We start from the raw sequence: 19,887 nt of genomic DNA on the forward strand, positions 1-19,887 counted from the left end.
ATAGAGATGTAGGCACTTCAAATGTCAGTGTTTGACATGAGCCTGGTGACAAGGACACGGGAACCCCTCTGGAACCTTCCCTGTGGGTCTGCCAGGCTGAATCTGAGCCTCTGCTTTATCCACCTGAGGAACTGTAACCAAATTTTCATCTCTCTTGCAGTTACCACGCTCCAGTTTGGCTTCAGGAGAAACCTGCCTGCTCCAGCTGGAGCAATGAAGGCATTACAGGAAAGCACAGGTTAAATAAAATGTTCTTTTAATGATCACCCCCCAAATACCCAAAGGCACCAGTCAACACCGTGGACTAATGACCTACAAATTAGTGGGATTCTTACACATTTGTAGCATTACAATATTTTTTCCACAGCTTCAGATGGCACATTAAGAAGAATATTTCATCTACAACAGCTTTGTCCTGAACGCCCTTCCATGTGATTATTTAATAGAAAAAGGATCAAACCAAAACTGAACTCGCTGCCCTCCTTTCTCCAGGTATTTCTGAAGCTCATCTTGAATCCACACCTGTATAACTCCAAATTTATTCCCAATTTATCACTGTAACTCCTCTGACACCACCCAAATCCCCTCACAGATCCTCAGGCTCCAGGTAACACGTGGAGAGGCATCACCTCCACTGAGGACAATTTGCATTTCTTTTATCCATTGCAAAAACCTCTGCAACGTGTCGAGTATAAAGCTCACAAAATACATTTTAAAGGAACTACCATAAAGTATTTGCTTCGAATAGACCTTTTACAACAAAACACAAAATTCAAAGGACATTTTTTAAGGAAAGCACTTGAAACTGGGACACTTAGGTCCTGACAACATTAGATTACTTTAAGCTGTAAACCCTAAGAAGTTTTGTGATTAAATAAAATCAGCATTACAATTCCCAGGCATTATAATCATTGAACAGATTGAAACAACGAGATATAATTAGAATGCAAACATGAAGCTCAGGAGACTGGCACTGAGAAAACTCTCAATTCTTTGTAGATTTAGATCTGCACATGATAAAATCAGTAACAACTAGAGAAGAGGTTCCAATATTTCATCCTACACACTGATATCAGTGTTTTGCAAGCAGCAGTCAATACATCATCCCCTTTTAATATTACTTTACAGAGTCATTATGACCTTGAACAAAAAGAAAACCCTCCAGGTCAATTACTGCTGCCAGGTATCAATAGAACATCTGGAAGGAAATAATTAAAACCATCAGGTTTTGTTAATTGCCCCTGTAGGTGTAGATACATGAGATTTTATATATGTAATGCTAAATAAATTACATATATATATGCTTACATATACAAAATCACAACCTCAACCTTCAGAACTGAACTACTTCTAGGTAAGAAATATAAGTCCTTTTTCCATAAATTTAAAGGGTTTATTTATACCTGAGAGAATTTTTGCATATTGATGTCTTTGTACCTTTGCCTGTAGGTGCTCCCCTAAGTCTTTTCTCTTTCCTGGGGTACAAAGCCCATTGCAGCCAGGTGGATTCTTCCTACCAGCTCCAGGGACTTTGGCTGAGCCCTTCCCTACCTAACCTGGATCAACAGAGAGGTGACAGAACTCAATATGTATTTAAATAAAGTTCTGTACAAGTGCACAGGCTGGTTTATACAAATCCACAGCGAGTTCACCTGTTCCTGATACTTCCACAATATTTGATGTAAAAATTATTTTAGTTCTTTACCCAATGCATGTTTCTACTTGTTGGTTAGAGAACACCTTAGTGAAGAATTTTTTCTGGGTTTTGGATCACTGGCCATGCAAGACACGCTGAAAATGCTCCTTCCTGCCTGATCTGTTCCCTGGTTCTTGGGAAGATTAACCCATTTTTCCACCCAGCAACCATGGAAACCAGGAGTGGAGGAGTAATAAATCAACGTGGCAACACTACATTAAGGTCACAGGTCAGTGCAGATGGACTGAGACTTTCCAACAAATCTAAAGAGATTAGGAGCCCCATTCCTCCTGAAATTTAAGGCATTTGGATGCCTGGTTCCCACAGACTCCCCAGTCCAGCTCTCAGCTCCTCATCCCTGCAGATCCCAAGCAGTAGCAGGGACATGACCCACGTAAGGCTCTTACAGAATTTCACAGTGCTATTTAACATGGCAAACACCAAACTAAATGGAAAGGATCCCTTTGTCATCCTGATAGTTCAATTAATACAGAAATAAAAGGAATCCACCATGTCTCACTCTGTTTTGAATGAATGAATTCCCTAGAAGTGCTTTCATGCAAATATGGTGTTACCATAGCTGATTACAGAGCAATTAGAATTGATGGTTTTATTAAATACAGTTTAACCAGTGGAAAGGTCTTAGTGGAAGTGGAATAAAGTGTGCTTTCAGACACCAAATTGGATATACCTGAAAAATCAGCAAAAGTAACAGTACTCTATCCATGAAAGACATCACAAAATGAATCAGCTTCATCAGCAAACCCTTCTTATGTTGCAGAAATACCAATTTTTTGCACTGTATTTTACAGAAAAAAGTTGAATTTAGTGATGATGTTCTTTGAACAATTCTTTGTTCAAATGTACAGGAATATAATGGGGAAAAGGGAAGCTACATTTCACTGGCAATCAGACTTCATAGACCTTAGAAAATTTAGAAATGTTTGATTTAAAACAGCACATTTATGGACCACATTTCTCTGTAAAAGAAACCAAACTCTTGTGCCCAAGCAGAAGAAATTCCCAAGGCCTGACACCTGTTGTAAATGGATGCAATGCAGCCACTGCTCTGGAGCAGGAGATGAGGATGAGCAACACAGGGACAGCACAGTGACACACAAAGTCGATGTAAGAAACTCTGCAGCTTGCATTTCCAGTTGGCTGTTCCCATTTTATACCCACACCCCTTCCTAATCTCCTTTTTCTGCTTCTGGTTCCATATTCCTTTTCCCATGTTTGGTTTTGGTGACACCACCTTAGATCCATCTGTCCCAAACCTGCTCATCCTGGAGCAAACCCTCTGCCCGTGGCTGCTACAAACAATTCTGCACCCCCAGGGTGTGTTTCCCTTTCCATGTTTCCTTTTCCATAATTCAGGAGCTCTCTGGCACCATTTCCAACATTTCATGGAGCAACTGGCACAGGGAGGCACTTATGTGACATGTTTAAAACTTATCTTTGGTAAACACTCACACACACACAAATATGTAACTCATGTTTTGCTTCCTGATCGTAAATCCTCGTTTGCTACTGGTGGATGTGTGCAGGTATCTAAACACAGACAGGACTTTACCAGTAAAAAATAGTTTTTCAAATGCCACTGCCAAGGATTTGTTTTAATTCACCTAAAAATAGCGCAGTCCTGGGCTTTTGGAGTATTTTCCTGACTCTGTTTGTTGTGCATTAAAGCAGCTCTGATCAATAACAAATTAGCAATAGAAAGTGAGCCCGTTCTGCTCAATTTTCACCTCCTTTCTCATTCTCTTGCCTTGGTTTTCAAAACCAATTTAATCAGAATAGTTGTACCTCTTACAGCTTTTGTTATCTGTGAGGCAGATCCTGGGCTCTGACGTTGCCTGACTCGAGCAGCCAAATCTTTCACTGGGATCAGTGGAAATTTCGGATACACAAAATGCTGAGTCTGCTCTTGGTCGGGACATTTCCTGCTCACCAGTACAAACCATTACTCTGGGGAGGGGAGTGACCCCGAGTCTCTGACTGACCTGAGGAACGAGCAGCAGAGCTCACACCACCAAGAGATGACCCATCAATGTGTATTTTCAAAGGTGCTGCAAAGAAATGTTGCTGGAACTGCATGGATAAAACCAAGGGATGATTGACTTTGATGTACCCACAGCACTGCCCCTTCTAACATCAGGCATTTCTACAGAGAGGTATTTCATTGGCTTCAGTTTTCATTGACACCATTTATATTTTGCTTAAGAATTTTTTTTTTTTTTTTTTAGAACCCAGAACTTAGTGCATTTCGTTTTTATAAAATTAGAATAATTTATATCCTTCTCTTTTCATTGCAAAAAAATACAGCCCAAACACACGTCAAGGTATAAACACTTCACGAATGACAGACGCTTCACTTATTTCACCTGCTTAATGGTGAGTTAGACATTGATCAACCAAACAGCTTTGGCAACTTGCACAAAAATATGTCCTTAACTCAAAAGTGCTGATAAAACTCGCTTTAATGAGGCCTTTATTAAGGAGAGAACTGGAAAGAGAGGAGTGGTGAGTGCTTGGGAGGTCGGAGCGTTCCTACACCATCCCGCTCTGGAGCTGTATGTGGAAAGGGTAAGGCTGGTAGAACACAGGGGGCTGTCCATGAGCAATGTAGTAGTTGCTGAAATTTCTGTCACTGATATAGGGAGCAGGCTGATAGTAGCACGTGACGTTGGCCGCGTTGGGGATGATGTTCTGTTCTCCCAGCACTTTTAAAGCCAGAATTGTGATCATGTTGAGGGTTTGCCTTCGCTCGTGCCCCATGAGGCACACCGTGCTCTTGTTCACCACCCCACGCAGGGTCATCAGGTAGTCGTACTTGCTCTTCTCCTCCCCGATGAAGTGGTTGCGCAGGTAGGACTCGATTTTCCTCTGCTGCTCGGCAACGTCGGGAAAATCAATGAAGAACCTGGAGCACATGTAACGTTCCAGAGATTTAATTTCGGCCTCATCCGCCGGCTTAAAGTCACGGACCAGGAGGTTGCTGTACTTCAGGAGGCCGCCTCCCCTGATCTCCTCCGGGTTCCGGGTGGAGATCAGTTTGTACCTCAGGTGGTCCATGGCTTGGCTGAAGTCCCCGTACATGCTCTCGGCGATGACGGCAGGGTGACAGTCCTGTGTCAGGGGCCGCTCTGAGGCTCTGTAGACGGCCAGGATGGAGTCCAGGATGATCTGGAAGGAGTCCACGCTGAACTCGAACTGCCGCCGCAGCGAGCTGACGAACTTCAGCTCCACGTTCTTGCCGCTGTTGTTGGACAGAGAGATGAGGCTCCAGCGGTCGTGGTCGGTGGAGACTTTGACCATCTTCTGCACGTAGGCGTCTTTCATGGTCTGAGCCGTGATTTTTTGCTTGTTAACGCATTTTGGCAAGAAATCCAACAGGCAATTGAGAACTGCTTCCTTAACGATCTGGAACTCGAACTCGCTGGGAAGCTCCACTCCAAAAATGATGTCCAGGTCCTTGTAACTGGTGCCATTGTGCTTCACCAGGATGTGACTGGCAGTGGAACCGTTCAGGCGGATGTCCCTGACATGGATCTGCTTCTCAATGAGCTGCTCCTTTACCATATGGATTATATCCTTCGGCTTTACCTCCAGGGTTGGAAAATTTCCTCTCCCATGAATAGGTATAGCCTCCGTTAAAACCTGATCCAGGATTTTAATCTGATCCCACGTGAGATAACTGAATCTGTGGTCCAAGTCCTCTGTCATTGTGATATCAGTTGGCTAAACAGGGAGAAAGAGGAATTGGAGACAAATGTTAGAACTTGCTGGAATACCATAGAGGACATTTTACTTGCTTATATCAAACTTCCTCTCTCAGTGTAGTGACAGAGCTGCTCATTTTAGAGACACAACCCCAGTTAAGGGTCTGAGTCAACCACTGCACTTGTTGCAGGCTTTTAATTGAATTTTAATGTACTCAGGTTTTAATCCTGCTGAGAAGCCATCACGTTATTATTGTATAACCCATGACTCAAAGTAAATGCAGAAAAACATATAGACCCAATTTAAAACTACTCAAAGGTTAATAACACAAAATACTTGGTGGTTCTAATGGAACTCCAAATAAATTTCACCACGAAGAGCTAAAATGAGCAAAATGAGCAAATTTGTTCTTTCTATCCTGCCTAGACATTTCCCTTGATCTTCAGGGACTTGAATACTTTAAAGTACTAAAAACCAGGAAGTTTTTTGTGAAAACCAGGAACATTGCAACCTGCTCCCTGTTTATCCAGCCATATGCCTTGGATGAACTTTGGTCTCTATGGATCATCTAAACATGCACATCCTTTAATATGACTTGTGGTTTAAGGACTGGATAACTGATAATTGTCAAGCTGTTTCCATGCTGTTTCTGAGGAAAATATTTCCCTTCTAAGGCATAAGCCATGTTTTATATTAAGGTATCAATGCTGCAGCTCGTGGTTTGCAGGTCTGGTGAGAAAACCCCTTCCAGTCTTGTGGAAAAAGGATCTCAAGAAAGCCTGTAAAGAAGCACCCACAGAGTACATGGAGAAAGCTCAGCTTTGGGAATTTCTCAGTTTAAAATGATACCTTGACTTCATAGCATCACACTTAGTAAGGAGAGGAGACACTCAGGTGGGATCTAAACGGGCTCAGTGAGGCAGCAGCCGGGTGGAAGAAGAGCCTTTGGGAATCTGCCAGCACCCAGAACCTGCTTCCGAAACACCCCCGAGTGTTTCTGCAGCCAGATGGCTCAAACATATTCTTTCAGCCAAAGCTCAAGAATAAAAATAAAGTAAAATCATGCTAAGTAACAACACTACTGAAAAGTCCCCAGTGTTGTTTCTTTACCAGTGATGACTCCATATGTACGTTGTCATACATTCCCCTTCCCTCGCCTTCAGATTCCACATTCTGGGATATTTTAGTAATCCCAAGTAACGTGTGAGCTGCTAAATGGCTTGGGAATATGGCAGAGCTCTATTTCACATACTTCTGCTGAAATTTCAGCTCCCATTAAGCTGATCAGGAGCATATACAATTCCAAGCATCTTCCTGGCCTCATGACAAAGAATGGGACTAACCCGATGTTTGAAGTTGAAGGAATGTTTTAAAAGTTGGCTAAAGCAGGACCGAAGTTGGGAATTTAATTGACAGTGTGGAGGTTTTGGAATTAGTCCCATAGATCTGGCACAAGCACATAGCCCCTGGCATTGTGTACATAGTGTATAATTCCACACCCATAATAGGTGCATTCCAGGTGTATTCAGAAATATCCACGTTTTTCCTGCAGGCATTTAGAGGACACAACATTTGAACTGCAAAGGAGAGAAACTGCCCTCCACAGCACTGCCAATTTTACATGCTAATGATTTCACCACTAAATATTCATTAGAATTCCATGCTTATTCCTTTAAAACTACAGCTATGCATCCTTCAGAGTCTTCATGACAACTCAGTACAAGTCTATCCTAAAAACCAGCTTTTACAGAGAACTACTGTTAATTCTGGAAGTGGGACAGCCTTGGGTGGAGGCAGGTTGGAAGGAGAGGGTTTTGATCAAATGTTTTTGCTGCCATGTTGTCACCTGAGTCATTCATACAATCACAGAATTAAAGTTAGAAAAGACTTCCAAGATCATCAAGTCCAGCTTTTTACGTCAGATTATGGTGAAGTTACCAGCCCAAATTATCTCCTAGCAAACTTAAAATTGTCAGAATTGTTATCTAAGCAGGAGCTTTTATTATGGCATGTTTGATATCACAAGACTTTGATCTTTCTGAGGCTGATGCTGTGATGTTAAAAAAAAAAAGGGAGTAGAGAAGGGAATGTTGAAATTCAATCCCCTTTTAGCAGAGGAACCCTCTTCAAACACTTGGAAAGTCAGAAGATAGACATATCCCTAAATAAGCTTAGAAATCCTTCCTTTATTGCTACATGTTTTTAGGTATTTCAGATTTATTGCAATATACTGAGGTTTGAAACTGAAAGGAGAAGGTAATGTCAGTAAATCTCTCTTTTGTGTTGAAGAGGCATCCCTCAAAATGTCATTTCTCTGAAGTGATTCCTGGAGAATCTGGGGAGGCTTTGGGAGCTCAGTCTCACCATTAATGTTTTATGATAAATATTAAAGAATTCTGTGCTGAAATAGCACCTTCAACTCTCACAAATGAGGAAAATGTACTAGGAAAAACCCCAGGAATTCAGTTTTCAAAAATATAATTAATTTGCAGTTAAACCTAAACAAACAGTAGTAGTAGCAGTATTTTTTTATTATTAACTAATTTGCTACCAGTTTGCAACCCAATACTTTAACCCTGCACTCTCCTAGAAGGATTTTAACTTGTTCTTTTCTTCAGTCTTGCCTGGCAACAAGAACAATTTCCAGGCATTTTTATAGTCATTAGGATTTCTCAAAGCAGGGGCAAATTTATTTACTGAGGTGCTCAGGTGAATGCCAGGAGTTATTATTAATGTAATTAACCTCAGTTACAATACATCAGCACCAACACTGAGGTTGTAATTAGTCAAAGTGTTGTGTAAAACAAGAGATCTTTGATGAAAGGAAGGAAACTCACTGCGTGTGACCACAGCACTTGGATGAAGCCAAGCACAAGTGAGTGCAGTGAGCTGGTTAATTGGAAAAGAGGCTGGAAAATCACTTTATTCCTTGGAAACTGGTGCTGTTTGCAATGGAGGCTCATCAATTTACATGGGAAGAGAGTGATAGGACAGGGGAATAGTTTTGAAGTTAAAGAGAGGAGGTTTAGATTAAATCAGAAAGAAATTCTTCCCTGTGAGGGTGGGAAGGCTCTGGCAGATTCCAGAGAAGCTGTGGCTTCCCCTGGATCCCTGGAAGTGTCCAAGGCCAGGCTGGACAGGGCTTGGAACAACCTGGGATAGTGGAACTGGAAGCAGATGAACTCTAAGGTCTCTTCCAACCAAACCATCCTGGAATTCTGTGATCCCTGGATGCAGACACATCTCACCTCACTGGCACCCCCAATCCCAGCCATCCCTCAGCCTTCCCTGCTGCACCCTGCCAAAGAATTCCCTTTGTGAATCTCCTTCCACACAAATACCCCAAAGCATCTCCTGTGTTCCACATTTAGGGTGTTCTTGTCCTAAAGTCTGCACGGGGGCAAATGGAAGCTGCACAAACATCACCACCATGGCAATGAAATTCCAAAGAGGGTGTTTTTTCCACACTTCATCGATATTTTAATTTACTGAGATTCTCTCCTAGTGATATTTCTGAAGTATTTTTGTTTATGGGATTTAAAATGTTACCATAAACTGCAATAGACCATGAATCCCATCTGATTTAAGATCTCTGCCCCCAAAAAAGGATGAGGAAAAGCAGTTTTCAGAGTGTTTTCTTTTACATACACTGGCTAAAGAAGCACAGAATAAGATGGATCAGACCCAGCCAATTTTTTTGATATATCATCCTTATTATAAGGTTAGAAAAATATTTCCCTGACTCAACTTTCAACTTGTCCTTGAGTGGTCACCTTCACCTGATAAAGCTGCCACAATGTGGAAAAATATTTGGATACTGTTGGATCATTAAACATAACACTGTTAAATTTTATCATTTATTTTCCCATTGAAATTAGAGACTCTAATTTTCTTCTTGGAACAAGCCACTCTGAGTTTGAGCTTACAATAATGCTAAAATGTTTCATTAACCACCTCTTAGCACTCCACTGTGCTTCATCAAAAAAATCCAAGCAGATCTGGCTTTACATCTGAATGAAGCAAATCTGCCATGCTAATGACAGCTTTCATGTTCCCCACAACTTTCATAGAAACAGATACTTGCAGTCTAGAGAACAGTCTCATCAAATTTAGCTCATATTTTACTGATAAACTGTTTAGATTCTCTTTTTATATATCCCATAATGTTGATTCAGTGTGTTTTCAAAGGGTTTGCCATGTGCTGGCATTTTCAGGCAGGATACAGCTGAAATAGTTTTTGTGCAGCTGTGGCAGCTCCATCCTCTTCCCTTTGCTTCTATCTGCTCCCATGTTTTTCTGTTTACAATGAAGGTTGGGAATACTTAAATGCTCCAATTCTTTTTACTTTGCACTTGAGATCGGTTGTGCAGGGACCTTTCACAGAATTCCAGAATGAGTGAGGTTGGAAAAGCCCTCCAAGATCATTGAGTCCAACCAGTTCCTGATCCCCACCTTGTCACCAGCCCAGAGAACCGAGTGCCACCTCCAGTCCTTCCTTGGACACCTCCAGGGATGGGGAGTCCAAACCTCCCTGGGCAGCCCCTTCCAGTGCCTGACCACCCTTTCCATGGAGAAATTCCTGCTGCTGTCCAACCTGCACTTTCCTTGGCACGGCTTGAGGCTGTTTCCCCCTCATCCTGTCCCTTGTTCCCTGGGAGAAGAGGCTAAAAAAGAGATGCAGCAAAATGCCTTTGGAGCTGCTGTGGTGGCCTTGTTTTGGGGGATTGCTCCAGAAACACCCACAGAAACTCTGCCATTCCTCTCATCTCTGCACTGGCTTTCCTGCTTACACATTACATACATCACTAGCAATTTCCATGATCTCCTGCTAAAGCTTTATTTGAATTCAAAGATCCATTTCTCTATTAAGCTGGACATTTGGAAGTATTTTTCTCACTTACTTCAGGACTGCAGCTGGCATAAGCTCCAAAGGCAGGGATGTCAAACGTGGAGGGACTTCCAGTCGTAATTTAAACCCAGATGAGACAAGGAGAAGCAGTAAAGCATCTGGGGAGCCTAAATGGAGACATATTTAAACTGGTTTGACAGTGTTTTCCATGAGTTTTTCCTTCCATTAATGTTAATGCAAGCAGTGAAGGCAGTGTTTATTTATCCTTTTATCAAGAGATAACGCATGAATTGCCATCAGTTTTCAGTCCAGTTACCATCGAGTTTCCCTGGGATAACAAATGATAGCTCAGCTCTCCCCTGGCAGATAAGGCTGCAAGGTGGGCAAAATGCACTGCAAAGCTCGGGTTGTGCCACAGAATGGCACCTTCAAGGGCACAAAAAGGAAACACAGGATGAGACTCGATCCACAAAAATGTCTCCTGCTTTTTCCACCCAAGCCAAGAAACATGGATAACTGCTTTAAGGGAAAGAGAGCAGGGTGAGATGGGGTATTGGGAAAAAATTCTTTCCTTTAAGGGTGGGGAGGCCCTGGCACTGGGTGTTCAGAGAAGCTGTGGCTGCCCCATCCCTGGAAATGTCCAAGGTTGGGTTGGATGGGATTTGGAGCATCCTGGGATAGTGGAATCCATGGCGGGGTGGAATGGGACAGGATTTGAGGTCCCTTCCAACCTAAACCATCCTGGGATTCTGCTTCTACTGGAATGTTCCAGGTTATTGGCTCAATGAGCTGGGAGTTCTCAGGAGGCACAAAATGAGGAGTTTAATTTGGGCACCCAGTATGAAATCATAATCCATATTCTGTCATGCTGGGTATTTGGGGTTTTTTGGAAGTCCCATTTTTCCATCATGACTCATGGTAGACTCATTCATAGCCAGATGGGGATCCCCTCACAGGACAACATTTTCAAGGCCCAATTTCTTATGACTTGATATCAGTTCCCACAACACATGAGGGCCCTTCTCACAGAGTCTCCAGTCCAAACCAACAAAGCCCTACAAAAAACACGAGGCCAGAAGTATCTAAACTGCTCTAAAATACGTCAATAACTTTTAAAAAATATTTGCCATATGCAATATTTGGTCTGTTTGGGACTGTGGTCATCCCTGGGAAGTTCCTGCCTTAGGAAAAGCTTATTTGTACTACCAAACACATACTTATGGACTAAATCCTGAATAATATTCCCAGCAAGGATGCAAAATGCCATGGACTCACCGTGGCAGGACGACTGGAAGCATGTATTCCAGCAGAGTTAATAGGATGAGTCACTGGATCATTTGGTAGAAATATGAATTGTCATCTTGTCACTGACAGAAACACGAAGCTCCCCAGGAAAGCTGCAGGAAATAAAACCCAACAAACAATCATATTCATTTGGAGATCAATATTAACCACACGTCACCTGCTGGACATAATGAATGATGCATTACAGCCTGGCAGGTATAACAACAGACTTTAGAGTTGGGAATGGTAAGGTAAAAGTAGTGGAAAAAGCACCAAAGGGTTTATAAAGACTCTGGGTTTCAGGTCATTCTTAATCCTCTGCAAGGATATTAAAAAAATTGCCATTTTCCCCGGGGGATTTTGAGTGGGAATTTAATATTAATAATAGACATGCAAATTAGCAGGGATGTAGTAGAATCATATAAAATTTAGAATGAATAATAACTCAGCAGAATGAAGTATTATGAATTGTGTAGTGGCTTTAGAGTCTTTCTATCAGAGTGTGCAGCTGGCAGGAAGGTTTTGTTTCCTGCCACACGAGGTTGTTGGTTCATTTACAGTAAGCCCAGGATCCTGTTACTGGAATTTCCATGTTCATGGACTGGCTGTGCTGGAATGAAATATTTCTGGAAATATTCACCTGCTATCATAAAGGCACTCCCTGATATTTGTTTCTCATTTCAAACACGTGCTGACAGTATCCTCAAGGTTTTTTCTTGCAAGATCTCCCATTCCAGCCCCCCATCCTGCAAAGCTCACAGCACCCACTCAAGTTCCCTGACTATCCCAAGCAGGGCATGTCCACTGTATGGTTTGATATTTGCAGGAATTTACTCCTTGTTGGGTCGTGTTCCACAATCTCAGCTTTTATGCTCAAATTATAAATGGTTCTCAGTAAAGATAATATTTAAAGCATGATTTAAGTGTAAATATCTGCATGATCTGCAGGAAAAGCTGAAATTATAGCCCAAGGAGGTATGGACTGTGTTATTCCTTTATTAGGAAGATAATGGATTTTTCCTCCCTGCTACAGCAGGCAGATTTTTATCCCTGAAAATGCCATTTTAGTGCTGCCAGAAGCACAGCACTTGTTTTGCTCACCCTGTGAGGACCTGTCTGTTGTGCCAGGGCCTGTCTGCAGCTTTCATTTGCTTTCCAACTCCTGATGGGCCACTAATTAGCTGAATGCATGCTCCTGACCTGCTCCCAAATCCGTGCACTGACGGCTCACGCTGGCAGCTGGAATAAAGGGTTAAGTCTGGCAAGGGCTGAGCTCTGCTCTGAGCCTGGCAGTGAGTAACCAGTTAGGCCCTGATGGCCAAGACAAGAGTTCTGGGCTGCTTAGATAAAAGACTCTCAGCATGTGGAGTCTGGGAAAGTCAGACAAATCAGTCATTTCACCAAAAAAAAAAAAACCAAAAAAAACCCCAAACTTCTTTTTAACCCTGAAATATTGTTATTTCTTTCTGTGCAAGGATGGAAGCTTTAATAGATATATGATATCCATTAATGGATATATCACTGTGATAGAACAGATTAACACTGGAGCAGAATTTATGGCTTCCTCTGGTGATATTCAGAGGAAGAAGAGAGAGACCTTTATAGCTTTTTTTTTTTTTTGTAGAAGAAGAAGCATTATTATATAATATGTTCATAGAAGCAGCAGCTGAGATTGATGAGCTGCTTTGCCTACTGGGACATTATTCCCAACAGCTGCCTTTTATTGGCTCAGTCACCACAGGAAAAAGCATCATTTCCTTACTCTACACTCAGGGTTCCCAGGATTTTCTCAGCTGAAGGAAAAACAAAAATAAAAATTATGATGTCAACAATTACCCTGTGTTTCAAAGAGAGTATTTCCCTGTTCCTGAATTTGGGATGTGAATTGTGGCAACATGAACCAACAAACCCATTCCCAAGCCTTTTCCCCTGGTGTCTCTGTGCATAAGGAGCTCAGGACTATCCTGAGATCCAGCAGGGTCTGGGAGATGACGTGGGGCTCTGTACCTTGGATTTCCCTCTGTGCCACAATTTCTCAGCTGCTCACTCCTTTGGGTGTCCCTACTCCCAGGTCTCAGCCTGAGGAATATCAACCCTCAAACATTCCAGGTGGACCTCAAATCTTTGGAGGATGTGGAGGTTGCTCAGACACTTCAGGAGCTCCCCCAGGGCATTTCAAGGTGATGCCCCCTGAACTGGCAGGAAGAGGAGCCAAGGATCCCAGAGATTCCTTCCTCCCTCTCTGTGCTGCAGCTTCCCCTGACTGCTCTGCTCAGCTCCTCAGACTAATCCCAAAATCTATTTACTCACTCGAGATCCCAGTGACTCAATCCAAAGCTCACTTATCAAAAACTCTCATTATTATGACTAAACTGCAGCAAAAGCAGGCAAGGTAAAAACTGAAACAATCCTTTTCCATCTATTAACTATCTTCATAATCATCTCTCCTCTTCAAATGCCAGAGGAAGAGGGATGAGTGATGCCATGTGCCACTGCAGCCCTAAAGCTGGGCTGCTTTCAGGGTGAAAAGGGCATTCCAAAGTCAAGGCTTTCCTCAGGAACTCTCCAGAACCATCCTCTCCTCATCTACACCCAAGGACAACCAGCAAATATCCCTAAGAACTGCTGTGGTCACTAAAGCACAGTGACCTGGAGAGGATCCTCCAGGATCACATTTCTGTCTGTTTTGAGAGGGTTCCAACACAACCACATCCACTGAATGGATTTCTCTTTTTTTTTTTGCCTGCTCACACCCCAGAATCTCTTGCTGGAAGCTGCATTTAATTCCTTCAGCCAACGCAGTGTGGGGGTTTCCCCTCTAAATCAGGACTGAGCCATTGGGCATCAAGGGTGGGTTTTGATGGCTCATCCAGAGTGGATTTGGAGTTTTCCTTAGGAAAGAAATGCACCCTGAAGGCATCTCTGCATCAGCCCTGCTCTGCTCTGCACAGGTTAGAAAAGCGTTTTTGTTGAACAATTATTTTGTTCCACTCCAGGAGTATTTTCATCTCATGGAAGAAGCAGTTTAGGATCTCTCCAAATTAAAGCTCTTCTCAATTGCTGCAGCAAGGGGGGAGTTTAAATTGAATTGGGAAAACTTCTGTATCCTGGAGCAGGCTGGGCTGGCACCTCCACAGGATTGTGTCTCACAGGCTACTGTGTCTTCCACTATTTAATTATGCTGCTATTTGTGTTTACAATGTTCATATAGAATTCATATTTTTATGAATTAATTTCCATACTTATATTAGCAAGTTGCTCTCTGAATACAAAACACAGCCGTGGGATTTCATTTTAATGCCATTTTCCCAATTTTATGAGTTACACTGTAAAAGTGGGGGAAAAGAAATGAATTATTCATTACCTTCCAAGTATTTGCTGCACAGTTTATGTTTAATTTTACATCAGTAACAGCTAAGATTCCCATAGAAAATAGTTTTTTGATAAGTGAAATGTTTTCTAGAGTTTGCAGTTGAAAAACCTGCAGAACTCTGGTCAAACTACATCAGGAAAAAGGATTCTGGCTGCAGCAGCAGAGCAGGGAACTGCTCCTCTTTCGTGGTGAAGGCAGCACGAAATCTCTGTTGACATTATTACTAAAAGGCAGAGAGGAGATAAAGTGATGATTAAACCCAAGAAAAAGGCCCAGGCCCTGCAGCACAGCTGTGCATTCGTGACTTTTCCATCACTATCAATAATTCATAATGACCATCATGCACCTGACGACACCAAGTTGGGGAGAAAGACTGAGTCAAGCTTTCACCAAATGTGCAAAAACATCCAACCTGACATTGGATGTCAGGGCAACAGGACCTGCTGGGTAAGCAAAGATCCAGCAGAAAGGGTAATGGAGAAGAAAATCAGCTGATGTGGACATAAATCCACATCTGCTGTACCCATTTGTGGCATTTCATGGAGGAAAACTCTCCTTTTGGTGATACACACCAAAAGAAACAGTTTTTAGAGCTTCTAAAGCAACTTTTTCTGGAAAAGAACTGAAATGATGAGATGTGAGCAATTCTGCAACATGAAGGAATCATGCTCAAAATTATGCTCAAATTTTGCAGCTGGGTTCTCCCTTGCTGTACCACACTAACTCAGCAGGGCCATAGGCAATGGCACATTGCTCATTCCCTGGGCTATCTTACATTCTCTGCTGATGCTTTGAATAATTATTTTTGTATGAAGATCATGGTGGCATAGCCAAAAAGCCAGACTGCAATTTGCAAAATATTTATATTTTTTTAATGTTTGTATCAAGTGGCATAAATTCATAGAATCATAGAATGGTTTGGGTTGGAAGGGACCTTTAATCTCATCCAGTTCCACCCCCTGCCATGGGCAGGGACAGCTTCCACTATCCCAGGCTGCTCCAAACCCTGTCCAGCCTGGCCTTGGGCACTTCCAGGGATCCAGGGGCAGCCACAGCTTCTCTGGGTACCCTGTGCCAGGGCCTCCTCACCCTCACAGGGAAGGATTTCTTCCTTATATTGAAGTGAAATCTCCCATCTTTCAGTTTGAAATTATTACTCCCCATCCCACCACTACAGTTCCTGATAAAGGAATTGACTGAATAACAATTCAGTTCAGCAGGGATTGCTCTGGTGTAAATGGGAGCAGAATTGGCCTGGTCTGTTCATGGCTGAGCATCTGAGTTCTGTAAGATAAACCCTGAGTTCACTTCCACTCTCCATAGACCATCCCTCACTCCATGTTACCCATCCTTTGATGGTGAAATTTGACTTGGAATTTGCCTCCAGATCCTCTAGCTCTTCATTGACTTTCATCTATTAACACCAGTCAGTTTAACATAGACACATAAGAGACATATGGCATGGAAGACATAAGTGTGTTAAATCCATTAAAAAAAGTCTATTCCCATATGCAGAGACCGTCAAGGTACTGAGAACTCAACAAACACTGTCAACAACCTCAGGATGATCCACCAAGGGCTTCTCAACACGAATGAGAGACAAAGCAGAGCAAAAGGTACCAAGATTTCTCCCCCTGCTGTGGCCAAGAATGAATGGCACAGCCCAAACCCCTCCTGCAGTCTGATCATCAGAGCCCAGAACCATGAAACCACTCTGGATTAGGAATGTTTTGAAACATGGGTAGAATTGGTAGAATTTAATTCCTTCAAGCACTGTTAATTAATGAATTAATTTCCACTGCCAGCCTAGATGCTGCTTAATTGACTCTCCAAAATAACTCAGTCTCAATGTGTTCTTTCAAGGAACTTGGTCTACTTTTGTCTCCCAGATTTATGGTCAACACATAAATTATGGGACTCTAATGTGTCAGCAGTTAGTCCTGAGCTTGAGCAGGAGCTCAAGCCCCTGATCTGCAGGGCAGGAATTTAGGGTCAGGCTTTTGGTCACAAGGGTCAACGTGTCTCTGTGTGGCAGCTGAATCATTCCAGAGCACACAATCCTTACACAGCCTTGTGTGTCTGGTGCCTAATGAGGCAACAAAACTAAATTTACTGTAAAGTTATGCCTGGGATTCACAACTGGGCAGGGAGGGTGTGCAGGCAGCACTGCCCCGAGGTCAAAGGTTTGCAGCACTGCAAATTAAAAGAATTATTGGTGCTCCCTTTGAACTAAGCTGTGGGAATGCCAGAGGGATAAGACATAAGGAATAGAAGGTATAATGCAGACAGCTATTCTCCCTCCACACATCAAGCCTGTATTCCCGAGTGCTGGATGCTGCAGGCACAGCACATGGAGGATGAAAGGGCACAGGGATTGTTTTGAACATTTCTGAATGGGACAGACACATCACATCTGCCTCCGGAGCTTAGGGAGAAGTCAGGAGCACGAAGAGTGGGAGAGTCCCTGCTCTGGAGTCACTGTCATTTATTATTCATCCCTCGGCCTTTAGCGGAGAATTCGGCACATCCCCATTCATTCCCACCTGGCTGCTTTTCATGGGAGCCACGAACAGGCTGTTACTCTTAAGGCAGCACACGGAACACAACGCGTGAGCCTGCAGAGCCCAGCCTCCTCTTTCCCAGGGAACAATTAATGCTATTACAGATTTGCGGCGGCTTAAAGATGTATCAGAGATGCCTGTGGCAGAAGGCAGGGAGCACATGAGAGTGATTCCTGGCTGGGAAGACACAGAATTCCAGCCCCGAGTTGCTGAAAAGCAGTTTTGCTTTGCAGGCAGGCGCTTCCGAATAGTTTAGGGCACAGAACCGCAGCTTGCTGTCACTGTCACTTCACTGTCACTGTCACCTCCAGGCTGTGACCTCCCCCAAAACACAGAATATACAGAAGAGGCCTCCGCTACCAGGGCTGTCATCATCTAAGAGGGATGACAGAGCTTCCAGCTGCGAGTAAGGAATACCACGCTCCTACTACCGCTACTACGAATGTGGCGAGGCAGGGCTTGCCCAAATCCCGGGAGCTTTTAGGATTCGTGCAAAGAAACGCCCGTAGTGAGACGGAGCTCACGTGCGGCCACACACACACAGCCCCCGCCAGCACCGCCAAACCGCCCTGTTCACAAGTTCACCCCTCAAGTTTCTAAGGAAAACGCCTTACGGAGAGAGAAGGGAAAGGCCCGAGCCGAGCCGAGCGCTCCGGGTTTCTCCAAGTTTTTTAACCGAGCCCAACCGCTCCCGCAACGGCCCCGCCCGGCCCAAGCCCGCGGGCACCCGCGACCCGCCGGCCCTGCGGGCTGGGCGCTCCGGGGACACTCACTCGCCATGCGGGGACACCCATTCACCGAGCGGCTGCGGGGGACACTCAGTTACCGAGCGGCTGCGGGAACACTCACTCACCGTGCGGCTGTGGGGACACTCACTCCCCGTGCGGGGACACGCTCCGTGCGGCCGTGGGGATACTCACTCCCCGTGTGGGGACACGCTCCGTGCGGCCGTGGGGACACTCACTCCCCGTGCGGGGACACGCTCCGTGCGGCTGTGGGGACGCTCACGGTGCAGCCGCCCCGTGCGGTGCCGGGGCCGCCGCTGTCCGCGGCCGCGCTGGTGCTGAAGGGGCCGCCCCGCCCCGTGCCCGCCCCCGCGGAGCGCAGCGCGGCCGCCATGGCAACGCCGTGAGGGGGCCGCGCCCGCCGCCGCCCGGCCGGGCCCGCCGCCACCGCCGGCACCCCCGGGACCCCCGGCACCCCTGGCACACCCGGTACCCCCCGCACACCCGGTACCCCCGGGACCACCGCACACCCGGTAGCCCCCGCACACTCGGTACCCCCCGCACACTCGTTACCCCTGGTATTGCCAGAGCCACCGGGACTCCCGCACACCCGGTACCCCCCACACACTCGGTACCCTCCGCACCGCCGAGACCCCCAGGATCCCCGCACACCCGCAGTCCCGGCGCCACTGGCACACCTGGTACCCCCACACACTCGGTATCCCTGGTACTGCCAGAGCCACCGGGATCCCCAGCACACCCGCAGCCCCGGCACACCCGGTACCCCCACACACTCGGTACCCCCGGCATCGCCGAGAGCCCCGCACATCCGATATCCCTGGCACAGCCGGTACCGCCGGTACCCCCGCACACCCACAGCCCCAGCACACCGGCACACCCGGTACCCCTGGGATCCCCAGCACACCGGCACACCCGGTACCCCCGGTACCCTCCGCACACCCGCAGCCCCGGCTCGGAGGATCCACACACCGGCACCGCGGCCGTGCTCTGCCCCGCGGTGACACCGAGAGGACACGGCCACCATCGCCTCGTCCACCTTCCCTGCCGCACACTCCCGGTGGAGGGCATCGAACCGTGGAAGTGTGGAATCAAAGAATCGTAAAATCAGGAAATTGTTTTGGTTGGAAAGCACACTGAGGCCACAGAGAGACCTCAGTGCTGCCAAGCCCACCACTAATCCGTGTCTCCAAGTGCCACACGGCTGCTGAATCTCTCGAGGGATGGGGACTGAGGTCCAGGAGCATTTGGACAACACTCTCAGGAGCAGGGCTGGATTATTGGGATGTCTGTGCAGGGCCAGGAGCTGGACTTGATGATCTTGATGGGTCCCTTCCAACTTAGCATATTCCATGGCTCTGTGATTCTACCACTACTCTGGGCATTGCAATGCTTTAAGAACTCCACCCATGAAGAAATTTTTCCTAATATCCAACCTGACCCTCCCCTGGTGCAGCATGAGGTCCTGTGACAGCCCGTGGAAAGAAGGTCCCACTGACTTGGTGGCAAACATTATTATCCTGGTGATCCAGTTCTCAAGTCACTAAACCCAAGAAAAGTCAGAACTAAACTTGTTTGGTTTTGAGATCCTTCCTGCACAAATAGTCTGTGGGTTGGGCTTCATTATTTCATAAAATCTTGAAATGGCTTGGGTTGGA

At 45.1% G+C, this 19,887-nt stretch overlaps 1 protein-coding gene across 2 annotated transcripts; it reads right to left on the bottom strand.

Moving 5' to 3' along the window:
* Window positions 1-239: 239 nt before the first annotated feature.
* TENT5D (terminal nucleotidyltransferase 5D) lies at window positions 240-18,473 on the bottom strand. Of its 2 annotated transcripts, XM_014888122.2 has the most exons (4): window positions 18,340-18,473; window positions 11,544-11,665; window positions 10,321-10,435; window positions 240-5,437 (listed from the first exon to the last, which is right to left on the bottom strand). In XM_014888122.2, the coding sequence occupies exon 4, from the start codon at window positions 5,420-5,422 to the stop codon at window positions 4,247-4,249; it is 1,176 nt and encodes a 391-aa protein (XP_014743608.1). In that variant the 5' UTR covers window positions 5,423-5,437; window positions 10,321-10,435; window positions 11,544-11,665; window positions 18,340-18,473; the 3' UTR covers window positions 240-4,246. The 2 variants fall into 2 exon arrangements, with proteins under 2 accessions (XP_014743608.1, XP_014743627.1); XM_014888141.2 differs by lacking the exon at window positions 10,321-10,435.
* Between the last annotated feature and the right edge of the window lie 1,414 nt (window positions 18,474-19,887).

This window comes from Sturnus vulgaris, chromosome 14 (genome assembly GCF_052056855.1).
Source record: "Sturnus vulgaris isolate bStuVul1 chromosome 14, bStuVul1.hap1, whole genome shotgun sequence".
In the NCBI taxonomy this organism is placed as follows: Eukaryota; Metazoa; Chordata; class Aves; order Passeriformes; family Sturnidae; genus Sturnus; species Sturnus vulgaris.